The sequence below is a fragment of the Ylistrum balloti genome, unplaced genomic scaffold (assembly GCF_031769215.1).
Source record: "Ylistrum balloti isolate Yb309-2 unplaced genomic scaffold, AGI_CSIRO_Ybal_v1 Utg369672, whole genome shotgun sequence".
Classification (NCBI taxonomy): Eukaryota; Metazoa; Mollusca; class Bivalvia; order Pectinida; family Pectinidae; genus Ylistrum; species Ylistrum balloti.
In genome coordinates, this window is record NW_026781917.1 from 1,508,951 (window position 1) to 1,534,569 (window position 25,619).

At 34.8% G+C, this 25,619-nt stretch overlaps 1 protein-coding gene across 2 annotated transcripts; it reads right to left on the bottom strand.

Annotated features, from left to right (window-relative positions):
• Nucleotides 1-4,085: 4,085 nt before the first annotated feature.
• Nucleotides 4,086-24,117, bottom strand: LOC132562806 (sulfate transporter-like). 2 transcript variants are annotated; one of them, XM_060227581.1, is made up of 16 exons: nt 23,767-24,117; nt 21,530-21,640; nt 17,348-17,604; nt 16,570-16,734; nt 15,787-15,942; nt 14,724-14,806; nt 14,183-14,330; nt 13,783-13,896; nt 12,344-12,421; nt 11,792-11,887; nt 11,121-11,227; nt 10,490-10,556; nt 8,517-8,687; nt 6,197-6,346; nt 5,488-5,542; nt 4,086-5,130 (listed from the first exon to the last, which is right to left on the bottom strand). In XM_060227581.1, exons 1-16 carry the CDS (start codon nt 24,032-24,034, stop codon nt 5,012-5,014), a joined length of 2,145 nt encoding a protein of 714 aa, XP_060083564.1. In that variant the 5' UTR covers nt 24,035-24,117; the 3' UTR covers nt 4,086-5,011. The 2 variants fall into 2 exon arrangements, with proteins under 2 accessions (XP_060083564.1, XP_060083572.1); XM_060227589.1 differs by lacking the exon at nt 23,767-24,117 and adding an exon at nt 22,988-23,056.
• Between the last annotated feature and the right edge of the window lie 1,502 nt (nt 24,118-25,619).

Consider the following 25,619-nt stretch of genomic DNA (forward strand, 5'->3'; position numbering starts at 1 on the left):
TGAGGTCTGACTTCACTAGTGATATGTGACTGAAGTGATATGACAAATTACAGACATCCTGGGATCTTTAGTGTGTAAGGTCTGACTTCACTAGTGATATGTGACTGAAGTGATATGACAAATTACAGACTGAAGTCTGTGTTACATTTTAAAGTGTTTATTCTACACAAGGAAATAATGAAACAAGGATGAAACTGACATGTAAATAAATGTTTTTTTAACACTAAGTTACTATATTTTACCAAGAAACCTAAATAAATGGTTTTTTAACACTAAGTTACTATATTTTACCAAGAAACCTAAATAAATGGTTTTTTAACACCAAGTTGCTATATTTTACCAAGAAACCCAAATAAATGGTTTTTTTAACACTAAGTTACTATATTTTACCAAGAAACCTAAATAAATGGTTTTTTTAACACTAAGTTACTATATTTTACCAAGAAACCTAAATAAATGGTTTTTTAACACTAAGTTACTATATTTTACCAAGAAACCTAAATAAGTATTTTATTTAACACTAAGTTACTATATTCTACCAAGAAACCTAAATAAATGGTTTTTTAACACTAAGTTACTATATTTTACCAAGAAACCTAAATAAGTATTTTATTTAACACTAAGTTACTATATTCTACCAAGAAACCTAAATAAACGGTTTTTTAACACTAAGTTACTATATTTTACCAAGAAACCTAAATAAATATTTTATTTAACACTAAGTTACTATATTTTACCAAGAAACCTAAATAAATGGTTTTTTAACACTAAGTTACTATATTTTAACAAGAAACCTAAATAAGTATTTTATTTAACACTAAGTTACTATATTTTACCAAGAAACCTAAATAAATGGTTATTTAACGCTAAGTTACTATATTTTACCAAGAAACCTAAATAAATGGTTTTTTAACACTAAGTTACTATATTCTACCAAGAAACCTAAATAAATGGTTTTTTAACACTAAGTTACTATATTCTACCAAGAAACCTAAATAAATGGTTATTTAACACTAAGTTACTATATTTTACCAAGAAACCTAAATAAATGGTTTTTTAACACTAAGTTACTGTATTCTACCAAGAAACCTAAATAAATGGTTTTTTAACACTAAGTTACTATATTTTACCAAGAAACCTAAATAAATGGTTATTTAACACTAAGTTACTATATTTTACCAAGAAACCTAAATAAATGGTTATTTAACACTAAGTTACTATATTTTACCAAGAAACCTAAATAAATGGTTTTTTAACACTAAGTTACTATATTCTACCAAGAAACCTAAATAAATGGTTTTTTAACACTAAGTTACTATATTCTACCAAGAAACCTAAATAAATGGTTATTTAACACTAAGTTACTATATTTTACCAAGAAACCTAAATAAATGGTTTTTTAACACTAAGTTACTATATTCTACCAAGAAACCTAAATAAATGGTTTTTTAACACTAAGTTACTATATTCTACCAAGAAACCTAAATAAATGGTTATTTAACACTAAGTTACTATATTTTACCAAGAAACCTAAATAAATGTTTTTTTAACACTAAGTTACTATATTCTACCAAGAAACCTAAATAAATGGTTTTTTAACACTAAGTTACTATATTCTACCAAGAAACCTAAATAAATGGTTATTTAACACTAAGTTACTATATTTTACCAAGAAACCTAAATAAATGGATTTTTAACACTAAGTTACTATATTTTACCAAGAAACCTAAATAAATGGTTTTTTAACACCAAGTTGCTATATTTTACCAAGAAACCTAAATAAACGGAAATGATTTTATTTAAGTTTCGTTTGTTTATTAGTTTACACATATTTTATTGATATTAGATATGACACTAGGTTTATCAGTAAGTTTTACCAACTAATAAATTGTACAACTGTGACAGATTAAAAAGTGTTGATAAACAAATCGGTGAAACATTGAAGGAGGGGAGCATTTTCTTAACTCATTTCTCCGAATGGCAAGTATGTCGCACAGCATCAAGTTTTTCATTTAAATCACATTGTATAAACCAAGATACATAGAGTCCCAATATTGTGCCTGTTGACATGGCAGGATCACTGAATGCCAAGTTTCTCAAATTAATGATCATAGCATTTCTCAAATGAATTATCTTTTTAACCCAGTTTTATGATCACTTTAGTAAAATACGTAAAAATCCTCGGTAAACGACTTTTGAATAACCTATGGGTCAAAGGTCCTGGTGTTGTATTTGTAATAGGCTATAGGATGAAAGTTTTATGACCCAAGAGGCCATGCTTCATGATCTTGGGCAGGAAGCTGCTAGGACACATGGTTGTTCAGACGGTTTCCAGATATTTTGATAAAACAGCCAACAGCATGCTAGGATGACGTAACAAAGTCAGTACAAATATATGGCTTTGATCACCTTCCAAGGCCACAAAGGATAAACATGCAAAATTGAAGGCACAGGCGATTTAATTTGATTGGTTCCAGGAGAGAAAAAAACTGACCAATCACAGGCTGATACGTTCCGAAGATCACAAAGGAGCCATACCCAACTTCAGAGCCAGTACAATATAAAGTTATGCGATTCGTATGATGTACATCAAAGGATCAAACTTATCTTTTCGTTTTGTTCACAAGGTGTCGCACATGAAACCTTCAATTTTGCCATTACAAGTTCCAGGGGTGCGGAGAGGAAAAATTATTGTCATCCCTGAAGTATCGAGGATGATTTTGTTGGTACGTCCGTTTTTGTGTCATAGTCTTATAACAGTCTAAGGGAAACGAATCCTACTAGAAGTTGAACTTCAATAAGAATTAACGTTTCAAATGTCATAAAAATTTTAAAACCCAAAAACGCGTTCGAATTTTACATACTTGAAATTTTAACTTAAATCCTGCAAAAAATCATTTAGGCATACTATATAAAATTTATTCTATTGGAAACAAACGTACCAAATTGTTTCGCATGAAAGGTCTTGCTGTGACGACGAAAGTGGAGTAATGTGGGAAAACAAAAATCCCACGTGGTAGGGCAGGTGACCACATACTTTTTCGCGTCCGATCGGATAACAGGTCGCCTAGGTGAAAAAGCCAAAATCCTGCACATTTGGTTTACGTTGGTGGTGATCCTGACTTGCAAGGGCGGATTTAAGCCTGGAGGCCACCTCCTAATTCCATGTTTTCGGCTCCGAGCCGGGATGGTGGACGGGGTGTGAAAAATATTGAATAATAATAATAAAAGTATAGTTTGTAGTTATTTACCTGGTCAAAAGAATATAGTCTGTACGTATTTACCTGGACAAAAGAGTATAGTCTGTACGTATTTACCTGGACAAAAGTGTATAGTCAGTACGTATTTACCTGGACAAAAGAGTATAGTCAGTACGTATTTACCTAGACAAAAGAATATAGTCAGTACATATTTACCTGAACAAAAGAATATAGTCAGTAGGTTTTTACCCGGACAAAAGAATATAGTCAGTACATATTTACCTGGACAAAAGAGTATAGTCAGTACGTATTTACCGAGACAAAAGAATATAGTCAGTAGGTATTTACCTGGACAAAAGAATATAGTCAGTAGGTTTTTACCTGGACAAAAGAGTATAGTCAGTAGGTATTTACCTGGACAAAAGAATATGGTCAGTACGTATTTACCTGAACAAAAGAGTATAGTCTGTACGTATTTACCTGGACAAAAGAGTATAGTCAGTAGGTATTTACCTGGACAAAAGAGTATAGTCAGTAGGTATTTACCTGGATAAAAGAATATAGTCAGTACGTATTTACCGAGACAAAAGAGTATAGTCAGTAGGTATTTACCTGGACAAAAGAATATAGTCAGTAGGTATTTACCGAGACAAAAGAGTATAGTCAGTACGTGTTTACCTGGACAAAAGAATATAGTCAGTAGGTATTTACCTGGACGAAAGAATACAGTCAGTAGGTATTTATCTTCGCAAACGATTATAGTCTGTAACAATATTTACAACTATATATAACACTTGTTTTCTTAATAGCGAGTTTAATTAAGCGTACAATAAAAGATAAAAATAAAATGAAATGCTTTACAAGAAAAAGAAGATAAATCGATACTTTTATTTTAACCTAAGAGTTCCATATATACTGTATATTAACCACCCACCTGATAATGTTTGAGTGAATATTATAATTTCATTATTTCCTTCTGTTAAATGTTACAAACACTTGTTAAAAACGGAGGAAGTAGGTCACTCTTAACATCTTTTTACGACATAATTGCCTTAATCTGGAAAGTCATCACATGATCCTGAGTTTAATAGGAAGTAAAGCAACGATAAACAAACCAAATATGATACCAGAGGGCCTGGTCACGACACCCAAAGCAGTGTGCACTTATTTCAATCAAGCTTCCTAGCAGACCACTTGTCTGATTTTGATCTGATATGGTAGAAACGATCACAGGCAGGTGAGCATCAGAATATTTGTATTCGATGTTGGGTTTTCTTCAAGATAGAATATGACATTTCGAAGTATATCCTTACAAATCTCATACAATAAAGTAGAGTATGTACATTTTCAGGTAATATAACTAGAGGAATCATGATGAAGTACTGCAGTAATTTTAATATATATTTATAAACAATAAAACAGCAATATTATCACTGCATTCTTCAAATCCACTCTCAGCTTGTTTGTCACGACATTTACATGGTTTTGTATACACGAAGCGGTAACATCAACGTAGGACATAATTATGATACAAACAGAAGGCGCCACTGAATTTAACCGATATTACCGATCAGCAGACATTATTTCTCTTCCGTTAAAACATATTCAAACTTATTGGTCAGAGGATAATGGTCAATTGTCACGTGCTATCCTTCATTGCTTACTTGTGACAATTTCTTGATCACATGGTATGAATTTTTTGATCACGTGCACCGGTTATTAGTCACGTTTTACTTTTCAATAATAACATTGTATCATTCACGTTGCACGTTTGGTTATTCTTTGTGCCAACGTTCACGTGATGCTATGGTTCATTGGTCCTCGACCGGTTTCGCATGTCGACTTTCCAGTGCACACTCAACATCCACGTAAATACAATCTTCCTTTTCGGACATAAAATCAGTCGACCGTAATATGTCCAGCACACCATCTATAAGTATAAAAACAAAGCTGAACATAAGCTACAAAATATCTCGGCCATAACAAGCATTCTGTCTTGTGTAGAAATTCTTCCCGTCGGTGTAAATTCACATACATCCCAATAATGCTACTGACAACCCTAAGTAAGCAAACAAGTAAACAAAGAAAACAAATTAAAAAAAAAAACACAAAAAAAATCAGATTAGTATTGCAGTTGACACACAACTTTCGTAACCTTTATATACAATTCAAAATGTACTCGACATTCAGATATAAAAGTATCAAAATACTAGCATGACTTCCTCTGGGGATTCCGACGTACAAAACGCAGATGTGTGTATTAGACACAATCACCATTGATACATACCATTGCATCCGGCCAACATCACATCCACATCCACATCGTTGTATTCATTAAATACCTGTAGACAAAACGAGAAAAGAATCGTTGACTGTGGTTCGCTTACCGGGCGTGGAGGGTCGCTGGTGATATCATAAACACATTTGAATAGTACTTTAGAGAAAGAGTAAACGACGGGAAAATGGAGGAATAATTAATTTTCAAATTCATCCAAATCTCTTATTGTGAGAATCAGCAGCAAATTTGTGACCAACCATAAATTTTAAAGTCTGTGGACTTGATGTAAGGAGAATAGTGACCTCGCGATATAACTTCGATTTGTATTACGTCATTTATATCATTCACTGTAATATTAGTTATTGTCTGTTCTGTTTCTGTCTCTTCATAATCAATTTAAGTCGTATATGGTCTCCAAACATAAAAAAAACCGCTCGGGATATATAAGTCAGTGTTAATCGTATAGCGGTCATGTCAGGTAAAACATCTACTGACATTCATTCCACTCAAACAAAGCATTTTTCTGACCATGTCAATCAGGGAAAACGCTCAACTGACCATGCTTGTCCATTCGGAACACCTCGCCTCGATTACACTTCCTTTCATCAAAGGACGATTACCTCGTAGGAATCAGCCGTGGTGTTCCGATAGATGTTTGTCAGTTAAACATTCTGCTGACCATGTTTATGATGTAAAACATTTAAAACATTTAACTGACCCTTCTAAGTGTCTTTACGCCGACTATATCCAAGAAGGGAACGCCTTCCATGTCCAGTAGTATAGTCTCTCGGGACTTCCGGTTGTTTTCTGTTTGGCAAAGTATTATGGCGTCACCAGTTTCTGAATCCGGGATTCCATTTTCTACTGACTGTTGAAACGAAGGAAATAACGAAAATCACACAGGCAGCAGAAACAAGACAAAAATGCGTTACTATATTAACAAAGTCGTATTACAAACATGGAGTCGAAAATTTTAGAGCACTTACATATACCAGGGACGTGTATATTAATGTGATATATACGTCCCTGCATATACATTTACATAAAAAGATTTACATAAACACCACTGAAAATAAACGAGGGGAATAAAAGGAGGGGTTCCGGAAGGGTAAACATTTTTTCTTCATCGACAAAACCCGCCTAGTTTTAATTAGTATTAGAATGGATGCGAAAATGTCTCGATCAAAAGACTTTGATGAAACATTTTGCTGTTAAGAAACCTCACGTAGTCAATACCGACATATCAAAACAACAAAATGCATTTTTATAAGAACCTGAATGGTGATTCAATGTCAAAGTTCAGAATGTGAACAGAGGATGTAAAGGATGTTCAATGAGCTTTCATTTCATGAGATCTTCTCAAACAAGTCTAAGACGTTTTCAATTTTGCGAAATAAAAACAAATATAATTTTTTTTGCCACTTAACTCAGAACGTCAGATTTTAACAGATTTTAAAGTCAAAAGTTAGAGGGCAGAATCAAACCGAGGCAACCATTATGTTGTGCATTTTGAAGTCATAACGGAACAATATTGTCGATATCACGACATCGCAATTGACTTCTGACAGCCAATGAAAACCACTCCGATGTACATTACACCTTTGACGTATCTAAGTACATTAGATCGGAAAATAAGACAATAACGCGATAAAGATACATCATTTACAAACAACTTTGCCTTAAAGCTGATTTCCACCAGCTTGTAATGTAAGTTATCGGGTAATACTACATTTGTAGCATACTTCAGTGTCTATTCACTAATTTTCAAATCAGATTTCAAAAATACAACAAGAAAATACCAATATATGAACATAATTCTAACTCAAATTCAATTACACTGCAGCATGATAGGAACAAGAGAAAGCTTTACACGGAGACTCCTGAAAAAGGGAAAATGAGAATTAAGCCATGATGAGAAAGCGTCTTCTGCTTCATCGACGACACCCGCGATGTAAATCGTGTTCAATTCAAGTGTGTGATGTCACGTTTCTCAAATGAGAACAAGGTAAACAACAACGGAACCAGCAGGTAAACGAATGGACATCATGCACGTCCAGCTTTATACCACACAACGGAACCAGCAGGTAAACGAACGGACATCATGCACGTCCAGCTTTATACCACACAACGGAACCAGCAGGTAAACGAACGGACATCATGCACGTCCAGCTTTATACCACACAACGGAACCAGCAGGTAAACGAACGGACATCATGCACGTCCAGCTTTATACCACACAACGGAACCAGCAGGTAAACGAACGGACATCATGCACGTCCAGCTTTATACCACACAACGGAACCAGCAGGTAAACGAACGGACATCATGCACGTCCAGCTCCAAAGTAAAAGAAAGCAGATAAATGAGAAAACCGGAAAAGTAAAAAGCTGGCCAAAAAACTTTGCAGATTCGATAATTTGAAAAACATTAGCTGTTCACAAGGGACATCCAAATATTGGAATAAAGTATAGTTCCTTGTTGCTTTACGTCCACCTATCAGCCAGGGTCGTTTCGGGATATGTCAGGTTTGGTTGACAGATCAGCGTCATTAAATTCACTCTGAATCGCTTCTCCGCCTTACAACAGCCAGAAGAAAACCAGAGTGATAATCAGAGCGGTCTTAAAATGAAAACCTCGAAGAAGGGTCCATGTAATAGGAACTGTGTCAATCTGCATGCCACGTTTCAATTCATTCGAATAGTGGCACAGAATAAACATATATCCCTTTCTTCTTGAATTATGGAAGACATGAAAATTACGACATTTATTTTAATTAAATTGCTAGTGCATCTTCCAATCTAGATTTTGACTTTTCTTCCGATAACTTAGGTTTTATCTCAGTCGTTTCCCACGCCTCAAAAATTACTGATGAGTCCTAGAAGGACGAATAAGTTGTATGCTGCGGTTTTATTCTTTGTTTGGTTCCACTCTTATCTTCATCTACATTTAGGTTTAAGTTTTTTTAGTCCAAACCTTCCTAAAACCACAGGGTCATATTAAATCACAGGTAAAGCAGAGATGAAATATTTGGGACCTACGTCACTGATACCGGTATCCTTTTTTGTCTTTTCGTGATGTTTTCGTGCTCTCTTCATCTCTTCCGGGTCGATATTAGACGCAACTCGTACTGCTTTTACGAACATCTCGGAATTGGCGAAATAAAGTGGGGCTTGGAATCGGACTATTTTCATAAACGGTTCTTCTTGTACCTGTTCACAACAAAAGACTTTATACGGTAAAAGTTCTGAAATATATTAATATAGAATTATCTTCGTATCATGTATATGTGAAATACCGAAAACTTTCTATAAAACACAGAATAACTTCAACTTAACCGTCAACGAGATTCACGTGATCGAGAGTACATTTTGATTTATCCATCCCATGAATAAATTATCATAAGTTGATCAGATCAATTCCAATTCAATTGCAATAGATAATATATTCCTCCATGGTGCAACTGTTCTCGAATTAATGCCATGAAACGCAATCGTTTTTATCTCTTTCTCAATAATATCACAATCTAAATGTAAATACATAAAAATCCATTTACAATGTAAATACATTACAATCCATTTACAATGTAAATACATAAAAATCCATTTACAATGTAAATACATTACGATCCATTTACAATGTAAATACATTACAATCCATTTACAATGTAAATACATTACAATCCATTTACAATGTAAATACATAAAAATCCATTTACAATGTAAATACATTACAATCCATTTACAATGTAAATACATTAAAATCCATTTACAATGTAAATACATTAAAATCCATTTACAATGTAAATACATAAAAATCCATTTACAATATACATTACAATCCATTTACAATGTAAATACATAAAAATCCATTTACAATGTAAATACATTACGATCCATTTACAATGTAAATACATTACGATCCATTTACAATGTAAATACATTACGATCCATTTACAATGTAAATACATTACAATCCATTTACAATGTAAATACATAAAAATCCATTTACTATGTAAATACATTACTATCCATTTACAATGTAAATACATTACAATCCATTTACAATGTAAATACATTACGATCCATTTACTATGTAAATACATTACGATCCATTTACGATGTAAATACATAAAAATCCATTTACAATATACATTACAATCCATTTACAATGTAAATACATTACGATCCATTTACAATGTAAATACATTACGATCCATCCATTTACAATGTAAATACATTACAATCCATCCATTTACAATGTAAATACATTACAATCCATTTACAATGTAAATACATAAAAATCCATTTACAATGTAAATACATTACAATCCATTTACAATGTAAATACATTACAATCCATTTACAATGTAAATACATTACAATACATTACAATGATCCATTTACAATGTAAATACATAAAAATCCATTTACAATGTAAATACATTACGATCAATACATTACAATCCATTTACAATGTAAATACATTACGATCCATTTACTATGTAAATACATTACTATCCATTTACAATGTAAATACATTACAATCCATTTGCAATGTAAATACATTACAATCCATTTACGATGTAAATACATAAAAATCCATTTACAATGTAAATACAATGTAAATACATTACAATCCATTTACATGTAAATACATAAAAATCCATTTACTATGTAAATACATTACAATCCATTTACAATGTAAATACATTACAATGTAAATCCATTTACTATGTAAATACATTACAATCCATTTACAATGTAAATACATTACGATCCATTTACAATGTAAATACATTACAATCCATTTACAATGTAAATACATTACGATCCATTTACAATGTAAATACATAAAAATCCATTTACAATGTAAATACATTACGATCCATTTACAATGTAAATACATTACGATCCATTTACTATGTAAATACATTACGATCCATTAACGATGTAAATACATTAAGACCCATTAACAATGTTAATTGACTACAACTGCCTGTTGGTGAACCTACTTGGTTGTAGCTCTGTGTAGATTTGATGTACAGTCCATCAATGATTCCTTCTCGGTAATAGTCTGGCCTGTCAAAAACATTGGTACAGTGTGATTAAATATTAATTACTGATTTTTGTCAATCAATTATTATTTTATTAATTTCTTTATTTAGAAATTTGTAGTATTTTGGACTATCAATTATTCATGAAAAAAAGCAAATTTTCTAAATCGCTTCTAAAATTCTGAAAATCATTGTTTAGGCAAATTAAATCGTTTTTTAAAGGAAAAAGATAGGGCACAAAATACCGGCATCTCAAGCTTCAATACCTGCTGCTTTCAGAAGGATGCTTACATAGTCTACCAAATACACACTCACCTGGGATACATGTGAACGCAGTCTTTAAATAACCAAAGATGTTGATGGTACATCAAAGGAATACAAACCAATTAAATATGGGAATCTCGAGCTTCACAACATATTGGTGATCAATGATCTTGATTGTTTTTTCTGCCATGAATTATTAAGTTCGGTCTTATTTCTGTAGGATTTCAAAATCTGATGCATTGCTTAAAGTTTCCGAGCAAGAATTGTTGTTTGAAGGAATCAATGTAAAACAACTGATGTCTTAAAGGTTTTTTTTCATAGCTACCTCTGTGTACGGATGGCTACTGTGAGGATGGAGAAGACGATTCCGATACCGATACCTATATCAGCGTCAAGAATCACTGTGGCCAGGAAGGTCACGATCCAAATCAGCTGTAGCAGTAAACATACATCACAAGTTAATGTGTAGAACAAGAGTTGACAAATATGTGTGAAAAACAGTCAGTAATAGTCAATGGAATTTATACATGTACTGAAATTGTTAAAATTAAGTAAAAAAGAGCAACGATGATAAACTTTTTAGCCTTTAAAAATGAATGGTATTTCATCAATTCTATACTAGTTATAGAGTTTGTCATATAACTTTATTATTACTCTTTGTCCGTATTTTGATGTTAGTACTTTCCCTGCAATTTAAAAAAATATCAGTAACCCTATGGCATGTTAAGTTAAGAATAAAAAAATAACTTATGATAATAGTATACTGTCAAATTATGAATTTTCGTGGGACTAAATTTTCGTGGTTTTACAAACAAATAAATAACTTTTTCGTGGACATTTAATTTTGTGAATGAATATAGATCAATGAATCAACTTAAGCTAATTCTGACAATTCGTAGACATGTGAATTCGTGAACTCATAGGTGACAACCCCCTCACCAACCCCACTCTCAACCCACTCAAAAAATTATGATTTTGTAGTAAAGAAATACTTACGAAATCATATTTAGACTTCTTCCACAGAGGTTTAAGCTCCAAGAACTGCAGAAACATGCTCCGCAAATTGACAAGAATAACACAAGATAGCACGCACTACAACACATTAATGATTTAAGTTCTTGATAAATCGTTATTCGGTATCTCAAATATTGTTTATCAAAATAATCTGGATGCGCCATGTTTACTTGACTGTTATAACAAAAACGATTTATAAAGTTCGATATCATGTGATTGCATTTGTATATTTGAAGGATATTGTAAAATAGATGATGTGTCTGTCAGCCAATTATCTACCTTGAGAAATAGTATGAAGTTGACAGCTGTCGTGTTTTTGTAGAGATTCATTATCTTAGGTAAAGGGAAGTAACTGCGAAATAAAACAAAATATCAAATGTTCCATGTTTCATCAAAATACATGCTGTATTTTCGGACCAACAGTGACAACGATTTTACAGAAAGACAGAATAGCGTAACGACAAAGGTTAATATAATACAAATAAAGTTTACACGGATATCCTTGACTTTGCTGAAACTGTGGAAATTCGTTACCTTCGGAAGCGAGTAGAACAGTGGTCCTATAGCCACAATGACCACGAGAACGACCAAGCAACCGAACAGGGAGGCCACCTTAGAAGCGAAAACAATAAATATATTATACTTATATAGGAAATAAAGTGTAAGTAATATTAGTAAACTATCTAAACAAATGCATGGTATTGATATCCTTTTCATAATAATGTTATTATACATATGTACATTTGTTTTAATGAAAAATATATAATTGATTACTAAAATACAGAAATGCCGGATATTAATATTTTCATTCATATCAAGATGTCTGTAGGTAAATTTGATAACATTATATACATATGTCATATTTGCAGTTTTTTTTTAAATAGTAAGAACGTATTCCTTAATCAGACGGATTTCACATCTTACCTTGACTCCGTGTGTAATCAGTATATCTATCTTTTAGCATCACTTTCTATTGTTTACTGGAAACGTATTGAAAAAACATAATCTTCTAATCAACAACAGTTTTTAATGACCACTTTTTTAGTAATCGTATAACGTGTGTCCCCTGGCCCTCTCCTTGACTATGTCTTACTTACGTGTGTCCCCCGGCCCCCTCCTGGACATTGTCTTACTTGAGTGTGTCCCCTGGCCCTCTCCTTGACTATGTCTTACTTACGTGTGTCCCCCGGCCCCCTCCTGGACTATATCTTACTTGAGTGTGTCCCCTGGCCCTCTCCTTGACTATGTCTTACTTACGTGTGTCCCCCGGCCCCCTCCTGGACATTGTCTTACTTGAGTGTGTCCCCTGGCCCTCTCCTTGACTATGTCTTACTTACGTGTGTCCCCCGGCCCCCTCCTGGACTATATCTTACTTGAGTGTGTCCCCCGGCCCCCTCCTGGACATTGTCTTACTTGAGTGTGTTCCCTGACCCCCTCCTGGACTATGTCTTACTTGAGTGTGTCCCATGGCCCTCTCCTGGACTATATCTTACTTACGTGTGTCCCACGGTCCCCTCCTGGACTATGTCTTACTTGAGTGTGTCCCCTGGCCCTCTCCTTGACTATATATTACTTGAGTGTGTCCTCCGGTCCCCTCCTGGACTATTTCTTACTTGAATGTGTCCCCCGGTCCCCTCCTGGACTATATCTTACTTACGTGTGTCCCCCGGTCCCCTCCTGGACTATGTCCTACTTGAGTGTGTCCCCCGGTCCCCTCCTGGACTATGTCTTACTTGAGTGTGTCCCCCGGTCCCCTCCTGGACTATGTCTTACCTGAGTGTGTCCCCCGGTCCCCTCCTGGACTATGTCTTACTTGAGTGTGTCCCCCGGCCCCCTCCTGGACTATATCTTACTTGAGTGTGTCCCCCGGCCCCCTCCTGGACTATTTCTTACTTGAATGTGTCCCCCGGTCCCCTCCTGGACTATGTCTTACTTGAGTGTGTCCCCCGGTCCCCTCCTGGACTATGTCTTACTTGAGTGTGTCCTCCGGCCCCCTCCTGGACCATGCTCCTCGCCACAGAGGCAGCAGGGATGTAACCAGAAAACACGGCGTTCAACACACTTCCTGCTCCATAAGCCACCATTTCCTGTTGTTACGGTGTTGATTAGTTTAGAACGAGGAAAAAGAAATCCCAAAACAAAACAAAAATAAAACTGAATTCTGCCATAAAACGATGTGTTATTACAATCTCAGTCCATTTTATAAACTACTATTTGACAAATAAATACATATATTCCAGTAGTCGTATACAACCTTCCGGTGTTTTTGATTGGTTAAGTAAATTGAAATTTAACCAAAACTACTTTTTTGTCCACGCGCTTTGTGCCACGTGCGAAACTTGTTTACGATATATGCTGTCAACATTCGCTTACCTGGTTTGGGTTGATATGGTAGTTGTTTTTTCGTGCCAGTATTTTCGCCATAGACACTGATTGTATAAAAGCGACAATTCCAATAATGACAGCATCCTTAAAACTCTCCCCGACCAACGTCACATCCGGTATAGCAGGGGCGGGTACTCTATTCAAATATAAATGGTAAATATGAAAAGTATTCTTTTTTTTTTTTTTTTAAATCACAAAAACGCACACGCTTTTGGAAAAGACAAAAGAGAATAAGAGCGAGTGTTCCAAATGGTATGCATTTTCTGCTTCATCAGGTCTGTAATGTAAAGCTTGCTCTTGTAAAGAAAGTAATTATAAATTGATTATAATTACAGACTCACGTTTCTCAAATAAGAACAGATTTTGTGACAAGTGAGATTGCAAACAATTGTTTAATTGTTTCTCAATATGGTTAACAGTGATCTTGACAACACGCTTTCAAAATTCTGTAGTTATTCTCTGAATCTGCATTGTTGCTAACCAAATTTATCAAAATTATATACCAACAACTGAATAAATATATACCTACCCTGATGGAATGTCTTCTAAAACGTTGACTTCATAGTTTGTCTTAAATTTCGCAACGTGGGATATCGCCGTGGCGATTGACACCTTAGAAAAATAAAAAGGGGCAAAACGGATTTTTCATTGATGCAAGGGCGTAGCTTCCATAGAAAGAAAAAGCCCAGGCTTACACATAAAAATTCCGTGCATAGAGTATGTCGGACAAAATTGCAAAACTAAGGCTGAAAAAAAATATCTAATATTTTTGATAAATAAAAAAAATAGATAGTAATTTATAAATAGAAAATTGTTAAATAACTAAGCCTAATGCATTGCTTTCCGGAACTTAATACACGTCATACTATTCTACTTCTTACTATCATTTCAACGTTTCCGAATATAATGTTGTTAAAGTGCAAATTTTCAAAATGAAGAAGGTTTCTGGATTACAGACGTCGATCGACAAGTTTTTCAAACAAGATAAAGCCCCACCAGGGCCCTGCCCTCGCCCCACTGGGGGCCTAGGCGGCCCCAGACCCCTCGCCTGGGCTTACACATTTCTGCCGGGCTAGCTACGCCCCTGTTGATGGTATATGGTGTTACAACTTTGTACAATAACAGATTAGTTTCTAATACGTATTAATGGAAGCTGTTGCAATAGATCTATAATAGTCTCATTGATAGACAAACGAGATAAAAGAGTTATCTAGCCTGGGAAGTGCTTGTGCACCTGGGAAGTGCTTGTGCACCTGCCGATTTGTCTCTATATTTAATTCTAAGTGTACATTTTGTCTTTTGTAATATTTTCGACCTATCATTGTGATGTCATTAGAAGTCTGAAATGAATGTAAAGAAAGACGATGCCGCTATGATTAGGTACATGTGTACTTGTTTTTGACAGTGCCGCTATGATTAGGTACATGTGTACTTGTTTTGGACAGTGCCACTATGATTAGGTACATGTGTACTTGTTTTGGACAGAGCCGCTATGATTAGGTACATGTGTACTTGTTTTTGATAGTGCCGCTATGATTAAGTACATGTGTACTTGAATGAGTAACAGAAGCCAGTATGACGTCATTACTTACGACAATGATTTCAATGGGTATAGGGATCTTCAGTTTGGCCTTAAAACGAAGGTTAACATGAATTTTGACAGCGTAGATGGCCAGGATACAGATAATGGAGGTAACGACGGGAGCCCAGTTGATTGTGGTAATGTTTTTGGCGATATCAATCCATGTCTGAAAAAAGAGAAACATTCTGACTTCAAACCATAGGAAAAATTTTGTTACAACGTAGGAGATGAAAAACACGGTTTTGATTTGACATTAATGATATAAAAACTTGAAAAAGAAAAGTACATTTCCAAATTCATCTTTATCATTCCCTCCATCAGTTTTTTCATCTTAACACCATTTATAAGCTCTGCTATAAAACAGATGCATATGAACCGATCCTTTTAACCGTATTATCACAAAATTATGACGGACGTTTCAGTAGTATATTTCCCCAAAAAGCCCTAAATGCATATACTCTGTTACTTTAATTTGTATTGAAATGTGTGGTCTTAACATTGTCATAACATTTTAACCTTTCTGACTTTGATACTTATTTATCCTTATCTAAGACCCCGATATCTCTGGATAGCAAACGGCGTACCTCCCGCATAATGTCCATTGGTGTAATCACCATCTTTATAAGGCAAGTCCGTTTCAAAATGGAAATTGCTTCGACAAATAAAACCTTAATCCCGCCCTAGATGAAAATGTACATTTGGGATATTGAACAATCTCGCGTAATCTTATCTACAAAATCCGACAAGCCATCACTAATTTTTTATTTAATTTTTTGAATTGTTTCAAACTTACCTTTATGACCTTGAAAACTCCGTTATGGCGCCCTACTTTGATACCCAGGATGTGCTTGGCTTGGCTTGTGGTCACGTGAATGGCAACTGCGGACGTGAAGCCACATACCATCGGCTCAGACATGTAGGTAGCCACCAGTCCCATATTGATCTTTCCAAGAAAAATCTACAAGTCGAAAGTATTTCAGTAATACAACATTCAGATGATCTGTTAGCACGGTTTAAACACAATCGTACGCTAAGGCTTTTCCGTTATGGCATAGATCATCCACATTTTTATCATTCTTGTCAAAATGCGTATTGACCAGGTCGAACTTCCATACGTAAACTATTTCCTGAGAGACGCATTCCTACAACTCTTGTTCCATATTGTTGATGTACAAATAGTTAATAGATATAAGAATTTGTTATACCTAATTTCACATTGAATCGATAGTTACTTAATAGTGCAGCTTACTACATGTTCATAATGAATCAAATTAAACATTGACATCACGTGACCATGACGTCATTTTCATTCCACTGCACAGGTGCACGCGATATTACATTATTTTGTTTAAGTTTCGAATCAGTTTCCGAAAGTTGATTGTCATCATTATTATTTAAGACACTCTTAAATTGTCAATATTACAACCGAAATAAACATATCATGATTTACTAAGACATCCGGTGTCCCCCTCCCTATTTATTGTTACTTTTTATAGATGGAACTTTAAACTGAAAGAGAACACAAGCTCGCCTCCTAGAGCATTTTGGTAACAATCTAATTTAATATCTACCATTACAAATCCGGAGACAAACGACAGGGCCGCCGTTAATCTTATCTTCTGTACGTCTGTTTCCGAGAATGCCGACGTCACACTGGTGATTGGTGCAGTGTTCGTGCTGTTTGTGACGTTAAAAAAGCTGGACGTGGTCGTAACGCTGTAGTTATAAATGGCTGACGAAGTTGTACCTGGGTGTAGCGTAGGTGTTCCGTTCCCGAGTCTAGCGTCCAGGACAGAGGCTATCATTAAACTCACTATGGCAATAGTACCTGTGATGGTATTACAGAAATCTTATTGATGAAATAATCGATATCTCAATACAGCATATTGTAATGTTTAAAATAACAGAAAATAGATTCTTTGAACATGAAAATAAAAATGAAAAGAGTACAGCAGATATATATATCAAACTCGGGTACAATTACGACAAGTTATTCAAATCTAGAACCTTCGGGGAGATGTCAATCCCTTGGGAAAATTATGTATCACTCGTCAGGGAAAAGAGATATACAGTCCCTTGTGGTGACTAATAGGGGACGGTAAGGAGAAATAATTGGGGGAAGAGATATCAACCCCTCGGGAAAGTTATGTATTACTCGTGAGAGAAAAGCGATATTCTGCGGAGAGCCCAATACAGAAGATATATATGACACGGATGAAAGGAGGGATTTCATTCTTCTCTGTGGTAGCCACGCATAGTGCATAATCTGAAATAACCACTGGAAAATGTGTACATGTATTGTAACTGGAACCCTGACATATATACGTCTGTCGCAGTAATTACGTGTTGACAGTGTAAGATAAAGGTACATATATACTGTAAATGTTATTTTTCTGAGGTTCAAATTTTCGTTGGTTTTCCAAAATTTTGACGAAAAAAATGGCGGAAGTACGGAAGAGAGAGATGGACTATTCATATATTCACTAATGTCTATTTCATTGTACAATGTTTCTGTTTTAGCAAGTGAATTCAAACCTTACAAAAAATTGCAGCAATTGTAACTTTCGAAGTTTTTTACCTCTTATATCCTTCAACCAAGATGATATGTATAAAGTCTTTCGTGTATACGCAACCACCTATTAAAACATTACCTATTTTTTAAAAAGTATCTTTTTATCAAAAACAACGCAACTGGACAAACATTTTCTACTATAAACTGTATATTTGTTTTCTTTTTATCAAAATCAAATGAAAAACTGTAAAGATAGGAAAGAAATGTAAAAATTACTCTTCAAATCCACACTCAGCTTGTTTGTCGTCTGAAATGAATGTAAAGAAAGACGACATGTGTACATGTGTACTTGTTTTGGACAGTGCCGCTATGATTAGGTACATATGTACTTGTTTTGGACAGAGCTGCTATGATTAGGTACATGTGTACTTGTTTTGGACAGTGCCACTATGATTAGGTACATGTGTACTTGTTTTGGACAATGCCACTATGATAAGGTACATGTGTACTTGTTTTGGACAGTGCCACTATGATTAGGTACACGTGTACTTGTTTTGGACAGTGCCACTATGATTAGGTACATGTTCCCAAACAAAACACATTGGAAGAAACTGGTTTATAAATCTGCAAAAGACTATGAAACAAACGCCTTGTTACACAAAATGTCTAGAGCTGCTATGATTAGGTACATGTGTACTTGTTTTGGACAATGCCACTATGATAAGGTACACGTGTTCTTGTTTTGGACAGTGCCACTATGATTTAAAACCACACTGTTTGTGAAACAAACTTGTTACACAAAATGTCTGTATCATTGTTTAAAACCACACTGTTTGTAATTCTCTCGACAATATCCGTTATGTAATCAAACCATTAGAATTCAAATATACAATTTTTGTGTCATTATTGTGGATATTTCTATATAGACATTGTGAATCATGCGATTTTACATGGTTCAAAAACAGAAATTGACCGTGATGACTTATGGTGCGCAATGGCGTCTTTTTCGAGTATTGAATGTATTTCATACTTACTATCATTGCCAGAGAATACATTACTTCACATTTTACTAGGAGCCCCTCTGGCCTATCAGCTAGACAAACACCATTTAGAACAATTTAGACTGAAGTCAGCATGTTCTATAAAAAGGATGCTGGAAGTATATGGTTATGTATAGCGTTGCACATTAAAAGGCTTTATGTATATAAACTTAAAACATGTATTGTTTTGACATACATGCTTAGTGTGTAATTATTTCATAACATTATAGTTGATAAGATCACTCTTCACGGAGTACATGTATTATGTTCAATCAAACTTAGTGTAGAATTAACGTATTCTATGCATAATTGTAATTTGTATAATTTACATTATTTTCCATTTCAATTGCACGTTTTTCATATTGTATGCTCTTCATATTTGGAGGAAATAAAGACAATAATGATAATCATAACAAGACAGCTCTACTGTAACTTTAAATGGTCAGATCACAACGAAGAACTTACTATTGAACTAGATCGGAAGCAAGAGTTACTTCCCCTGTTACTCTAAACTATAGCTATTGGACACTACATGCAGGACAATTTTCATCTGTATTCTACTTGGAGGCATTAATGGGGCCAATATGTTCTTCTGTCTGTCCCTTCATTTCTAGTTGTGTCTCTCTATTCACTCACCCGTGAAACGTGTACGGTCGACTGAGGCCTTAAATGTACATGTATATACAATTATTAGAACTATTTGAAAACATTAACAGATATTCCATTTCAATATTTTTTCTGCTGGTAATATATGACGTATTACGTAATATCTATGTGTTACATGTTTTCATATACTTGAAATATCAAACCAAAAACAAATGTAAGTACATTTTCCCGTATTTTTTATGTATAGCATGTATATCAAAAATAGTATGTGAATCACTACGTTTATATAGTTTGTGGTTTAGTAGTAGGGCATTGAGTGGGAATTTAGCGTTAAAAATTCCATGTCTAGAATATAGGCAAAACTACGCCAACTACATTTGTCTGTTGTAACACCAACCTACGCCAACCACCTTTGCCTGTAGTTACGACAAACTACGCCAACTACTTTTGCCTTTTGTTACGACAAACTACGTCAACTACCTTTGCCTGTTGTTACGGTAAACTACGTCAACTACCTTTGCCTGTTGTTACGACAAACTACGCCAACTGCCTTTGCCTGTTGTTACGACAAACTACGCCAGCTACCTTTGCCTGTAGTTACGACAAACTACGCCAACCACCTTTGCCTGTAGTTACGACAAACTAAGCCAACCACCTTTGCCTGTAGTTACGACAAACTACGCCAACTACTTTTGCCTGCTGTTACGACAAACTACGTCATTTTCGCAGCACCAATTACATTGCCTATGACTTACATCACACATGTTTTGGGGGTCCATAATTAGAACTGAAACGTAATAACTGCGTACATTTGACTGAAAACTGTGAAAAAAAGCATTGATACGTTACGTTTTTACCTTTCATCATGAATTTTACCCGATTAATTAATCCTTTACAAAGAGTTGTTTATTTCTTAAGTGGGACATTTAAACTGTACTGTGTAAATCATGTGCTAATTACATGCGCACTTTGTGTGAAACACTTTTGTCTTCATTGTGGTAATGATTTTTTTTTATTTTCAAATGTAGGTCAAATGTAACGGTCAATGTGACATGGCCAAACATTTCGGTACCACCGGAAATGTATCGTCACAAGAAACACACGTGCCAATTATGAAAGTCCTGCATCTTTCGGTGCAGTAGTTATGGGCAAGATTATAGTTGACAACAGAAAAACAGACAGCACATAAACAATATTCCCCCGATCTTTCGATCCGGGAAAAAAATGAAGATGGCACGTAGGGGTTTCCACACATGACACTATCAATACTACTGTATTTTGATATACAAGAAACGATTGTATTTTATACATGTATCCCGGAGCATTTTTGTGCTCCGTGAGTTTAACTTTGTCGTATAATTTTCAACATTTTTTTTCGTAATTGCAGAAAGGACTGAGAACGTCTGACCCGCTGATTGGTAGAAACTATCTCCATCAACTTATTTCACATTTAATAATGACTCCGCATGCATTGTGATGTCTCCAAAGAGACATAGTAAGATTACCGTTCATTCAGATTCAGTAACACCATAATATAAAGCTGTTTCACGAACGTTTACGAACATATCTAATTATGTGACATTTAAGATACTTACCCATTGAAGCATGACGTGACGTTCCAAGGAAAAAGTAAATCAGTGGACCGAAAAATGACGTATACAACCCAACGATTGGGGGCAGTGATCCCAACAAAGCGTACGCCATCCCTTAAACGATAGGTAAAACACAATATATATACACACATATATATATATATATATATATATAAGTGGAGGGCGGAGGACATGCTGCAGACTTAACTAAACATACATCTATTTTAATGCATTCATGCAGTATACAAAGATGAGCCACATCGCTCGCAATAAGCATTGCGATGACTAAGATCCAAGCAAAATCTTAGATATATTTTTAAAGTCAGGTAAATATTTCGAACAAAAGCTACGTGTTTTAGTCTACAAAGGGAATGTACCTACGTGTAGTTCTAACGACAAAACTACAATTACTGTACAATGAATGTCACGACTACTTAAAACTTACAGGTCATGACGGCCGTGTACACAGGATAGCACAGACGACACACAAAGGAGTAATATCACACAATACAAATTGTTCCGATAGAAAAAACAAACCTAAAACTATAGATTGGAAGTTGAACCAATAACAAAATGGAGTGCATGTGCATATTCTGTCATTGTTCAATTGAATTTAAATACGAAGATGAAGAAATCGGCACAATATTGTAACGCAATGTAATGCGAAAAGGCTTTTGATGGCACGGACACAGTGTTAAATTCACATAAGGAACACATCTATCGCATAAAATATGGCGAGTCTAACATGGTTATTAAAGCTTTATCATCTTATTGCATGTACTAAAGTGCCAAAGTGGACTTCCCTATCTAACTACATTTTTTAAGAAGATAAGAAATACTGTTTTTCTCGTTAGTGATAAATCACAAGCCATATTTTGCAGTCATGATATTTCAGCAATATACGGATAAGAAATTTATCGTAGACGTAAAAGAGCTCAAATTAAAATTACGCATCAGCTAGGTTAACCGATAAGCGTTTGTGAGATATAGAACAAAATTTTATGTATCTAAAATAGCTTTTTATCGTCCGAAGTCAAATATATTAATTTCTTAAAATTATATAGCAAATACCGATATTTAAATGAACGTGTCTGTTGTAAAAAGTTTATTTCAGAAGGAAACAAGTCCAAGTTTGTTGATGTTTATCATTCACATTATTCGGGACTTAGATATAACACACAATATTGTTATGTCCATAAATATACAGCTAAGCTTTTTGTAACACATGATAAAGCCTCTATTTTGAGATATCTGAAAGACTGTTGTTTTATATTGTGATAAAATAAACAGTTAAGATTTTCGGAACTTGTCTTCTTCCTTTTGTATTATGTTATCTCTCTTTAGATCGCTGTGTCTTTCACCAGCTGATTGCCCTAATGACCTTTTACGTGTTGACGGGCTGTTAAGATTGCAATAATAATAATAATAGTTGAGATATCAAATAACACACAATGTACTAACCATGTAATACCTTACTTTGTACAGAGAAAACCTGGTATTTTTATTACTTTCAGGACAACAGATAAATCGTGAGTCTCGCTCTTAATAGGAACACGTCGTTATCTTGAAATCTAAAAAAAAAATCGAAACATTATTTTTCACTTACACTTACATAAAAGAAATGCATATTAAAACGCATATCATTTATCTAAAGCCTAAAACTTACATGTGACTTTTTTTGAGAGTGTCCGGGTTCATGTTTCACAAAACTGTTTAAAATTGACGACCTACCGCAGCTGGATCACAACGTGCTTTTTTCACAATGTCCTAGAACTGATATGACACATGTGTAAATTCTAATAAAACAGAAATTGGGTGAGGTTATGTATTTCCGAAAGGATTTGATGATTAAGTGAGAAGTTTGTTACCCTGAACAATCAAGTAAAACACCAAATGACGAAGGAAAAGACAAGTTTCGATTACCAATGTGTATATGTGTGTACACTATAAATAGATATAAATCAGGGCCTTGATTTCACTCACTGAACCAAAAGCCATATACTGCATCTGTTAAAAACTCCATGACCCTGTTTTACGCGCTAGAGGGTCAAGTGTTGATGGAAGCACTCATTGTTTTCACACATGAACTTTTACATAGACCGTCGTCCTTCACATTATCAAAAGCAGAAAAAAGTGCTTAAAACGAAAGCCAAGCCACATTTAAAGGCGATAAGGCATTAGTTTGTTAAACGGATGGGGAGAGGGGAGGGGAAGGGAAGGGAAATATTATTTATACGTACCCTGGGGAATTTGCATTATACCAACGGTAAGTCCAGATATGACGTCATTTGCCAGGTTTTCTTTAAGTTTGTACTTCTTAATTACTCCTATGAAGGGGAAATTAGCATACACTGTTTTTATCAACTTCCGTTTTGAAAAATAATCCTTGCACCGGGTTGCAATTCGTTGTGATAGTGGTTTCGGTTGTTCGGGTGGCCTCTTGAACTTTGTATCGAATGCGGCCACCCTCAAAACCGTTCTCCGAGGTTTCATGTCCGTCACATCCATTTTCTAAACACTGTTGAACGCCGATGCTACTAAACCCAGATATTTTGTTTGAATAGCTCCAAGGGTCAGACACTTACAGTTGTAGTCAGGGGTTCCAGCAGCTGCAGTAACTAATTCTAGTCCAGTGGCCCAGTTTTAAGTCAGGCCAGCCACATAGATGTCTCTGCACGCCTGTATTTGCTGTGGATAGCTTACATGTATGTGTGTCGCGAGATTTCAGGCGGGAGGAAGATTTTTGAAATTCGATTGACAGTAATTTAATGGAACACTTGAAATATGTTATATAAAGTATCGTAGTGTCTCTAACCTTTAGTATATTCTAAACCCGTCCCCTCCCCTTTAGGTATACAGAGTCAAACTTCTATGAATCGAACTTCGATGATTCGAATTTCTTGATGTATCGAAGTTTTTGCCCGGTCCCAAATTTTATTCCTAAATATTACTACTAACTTACCCCTTATGAATCGAAGTTTTATAAATCGTTCTTTTCGAGGTATGGAAGTTTTTTCACTGACCGTAAGCTATGATAACATAGTCAGTGACACCTCAAGACTGGAACAAAACATTTACCTGTAATGCACAGGTATTTTCGCAACGAGGCAAAATTACCCACATTTCAACAAAGAGTGCTACCTGACAATGGGATTACGATAGCCCACTATCATTAGCTCTTTGTGGTAATGGCATTTAGTTAAGTCTAATTTAGGGAACAATTGAAGGAAATTCTATCACTTGTATGAGGATTTCATTATTCCCAAAGTGTCACTTTTTAGTTCTGTGATAGATTAAGGCTAGCCGTCGTCAGAACATAGGCACTCTTGTAATTTCTACGACCAATGATGTGTGATGTTAGTGCTGCAGTTCCTGGACATAATAAATCATGATATCAAAGGGGCTATTTAGTAAAGTTTGTTTATTTTTTTTCAAATTACAAATTCATCCGTAATAATGTAGATCTATAATCCTTATGAACTATCCTCGCCGACATATTGATACAAGCACGTGTTTTCCATCGTTTTTTAAAATTAATTATATGGGAAATCCTAATCGTCTGTGCAGCACAATAAAATGCAAATGAGCAAACCACCTATGCACACTTTGACCTGTGAGTATGCGCTAATGCGCCTGAAAAAAAACTAAACAAAAATGGCTTCCTAGCCGAAACGTGTTCATAGCAAATGGGTCACGTCATCGCACACAAAACGTAGAAAAGGCCAGTGACAGAAAGCTCACCCTCGAATAACAATAGGAGAGCAGTACGAGATTTCAATTTATTTATTTCTCTTTAACTATACAGTACAGAGCAAACATATTTACAAAGCAACAAAGTTAAATAAAGTTGTTCAGCCAGATAGAAAGTATGAATACATACATTGTATACCATGTACATGCAACATAAGGTATGATATAATAAGTTTGTATACATGTTATTACTTAATGATTAATATATCGTATATATATTGTACATGTATACCATAACATATCATTGCACAGTACAAGTGATACCATTCAAATATATACATATTAATCATAAAACGTCCAAAATTAGAACTGAAACAGCTCAGTTCATGATTTGTACTGTATT

Coding starts and splice junctions, on each gene's coding strand:
- LOC132562806 (XM_060227581.1), bottom strand. CDS start 24,034: ATGGATGTGACGGACATGAAACCTCGGAGAACGGTTTTGAGGGTGGCC. Junction 8,688..10,489: donor CTACACAGAGCTACAACCAA/GTAGGTTCACCA, acceptor TGTTGTGAACAG/GTACAAGAAGAACCGTTTAT. Junction 5,131..5,487: donor GATGTTGGCCGGATGCAATG/GTATGTATCAAT, acceptor TTATACTTATAG/ATGGTGTGCTGGACATATTA.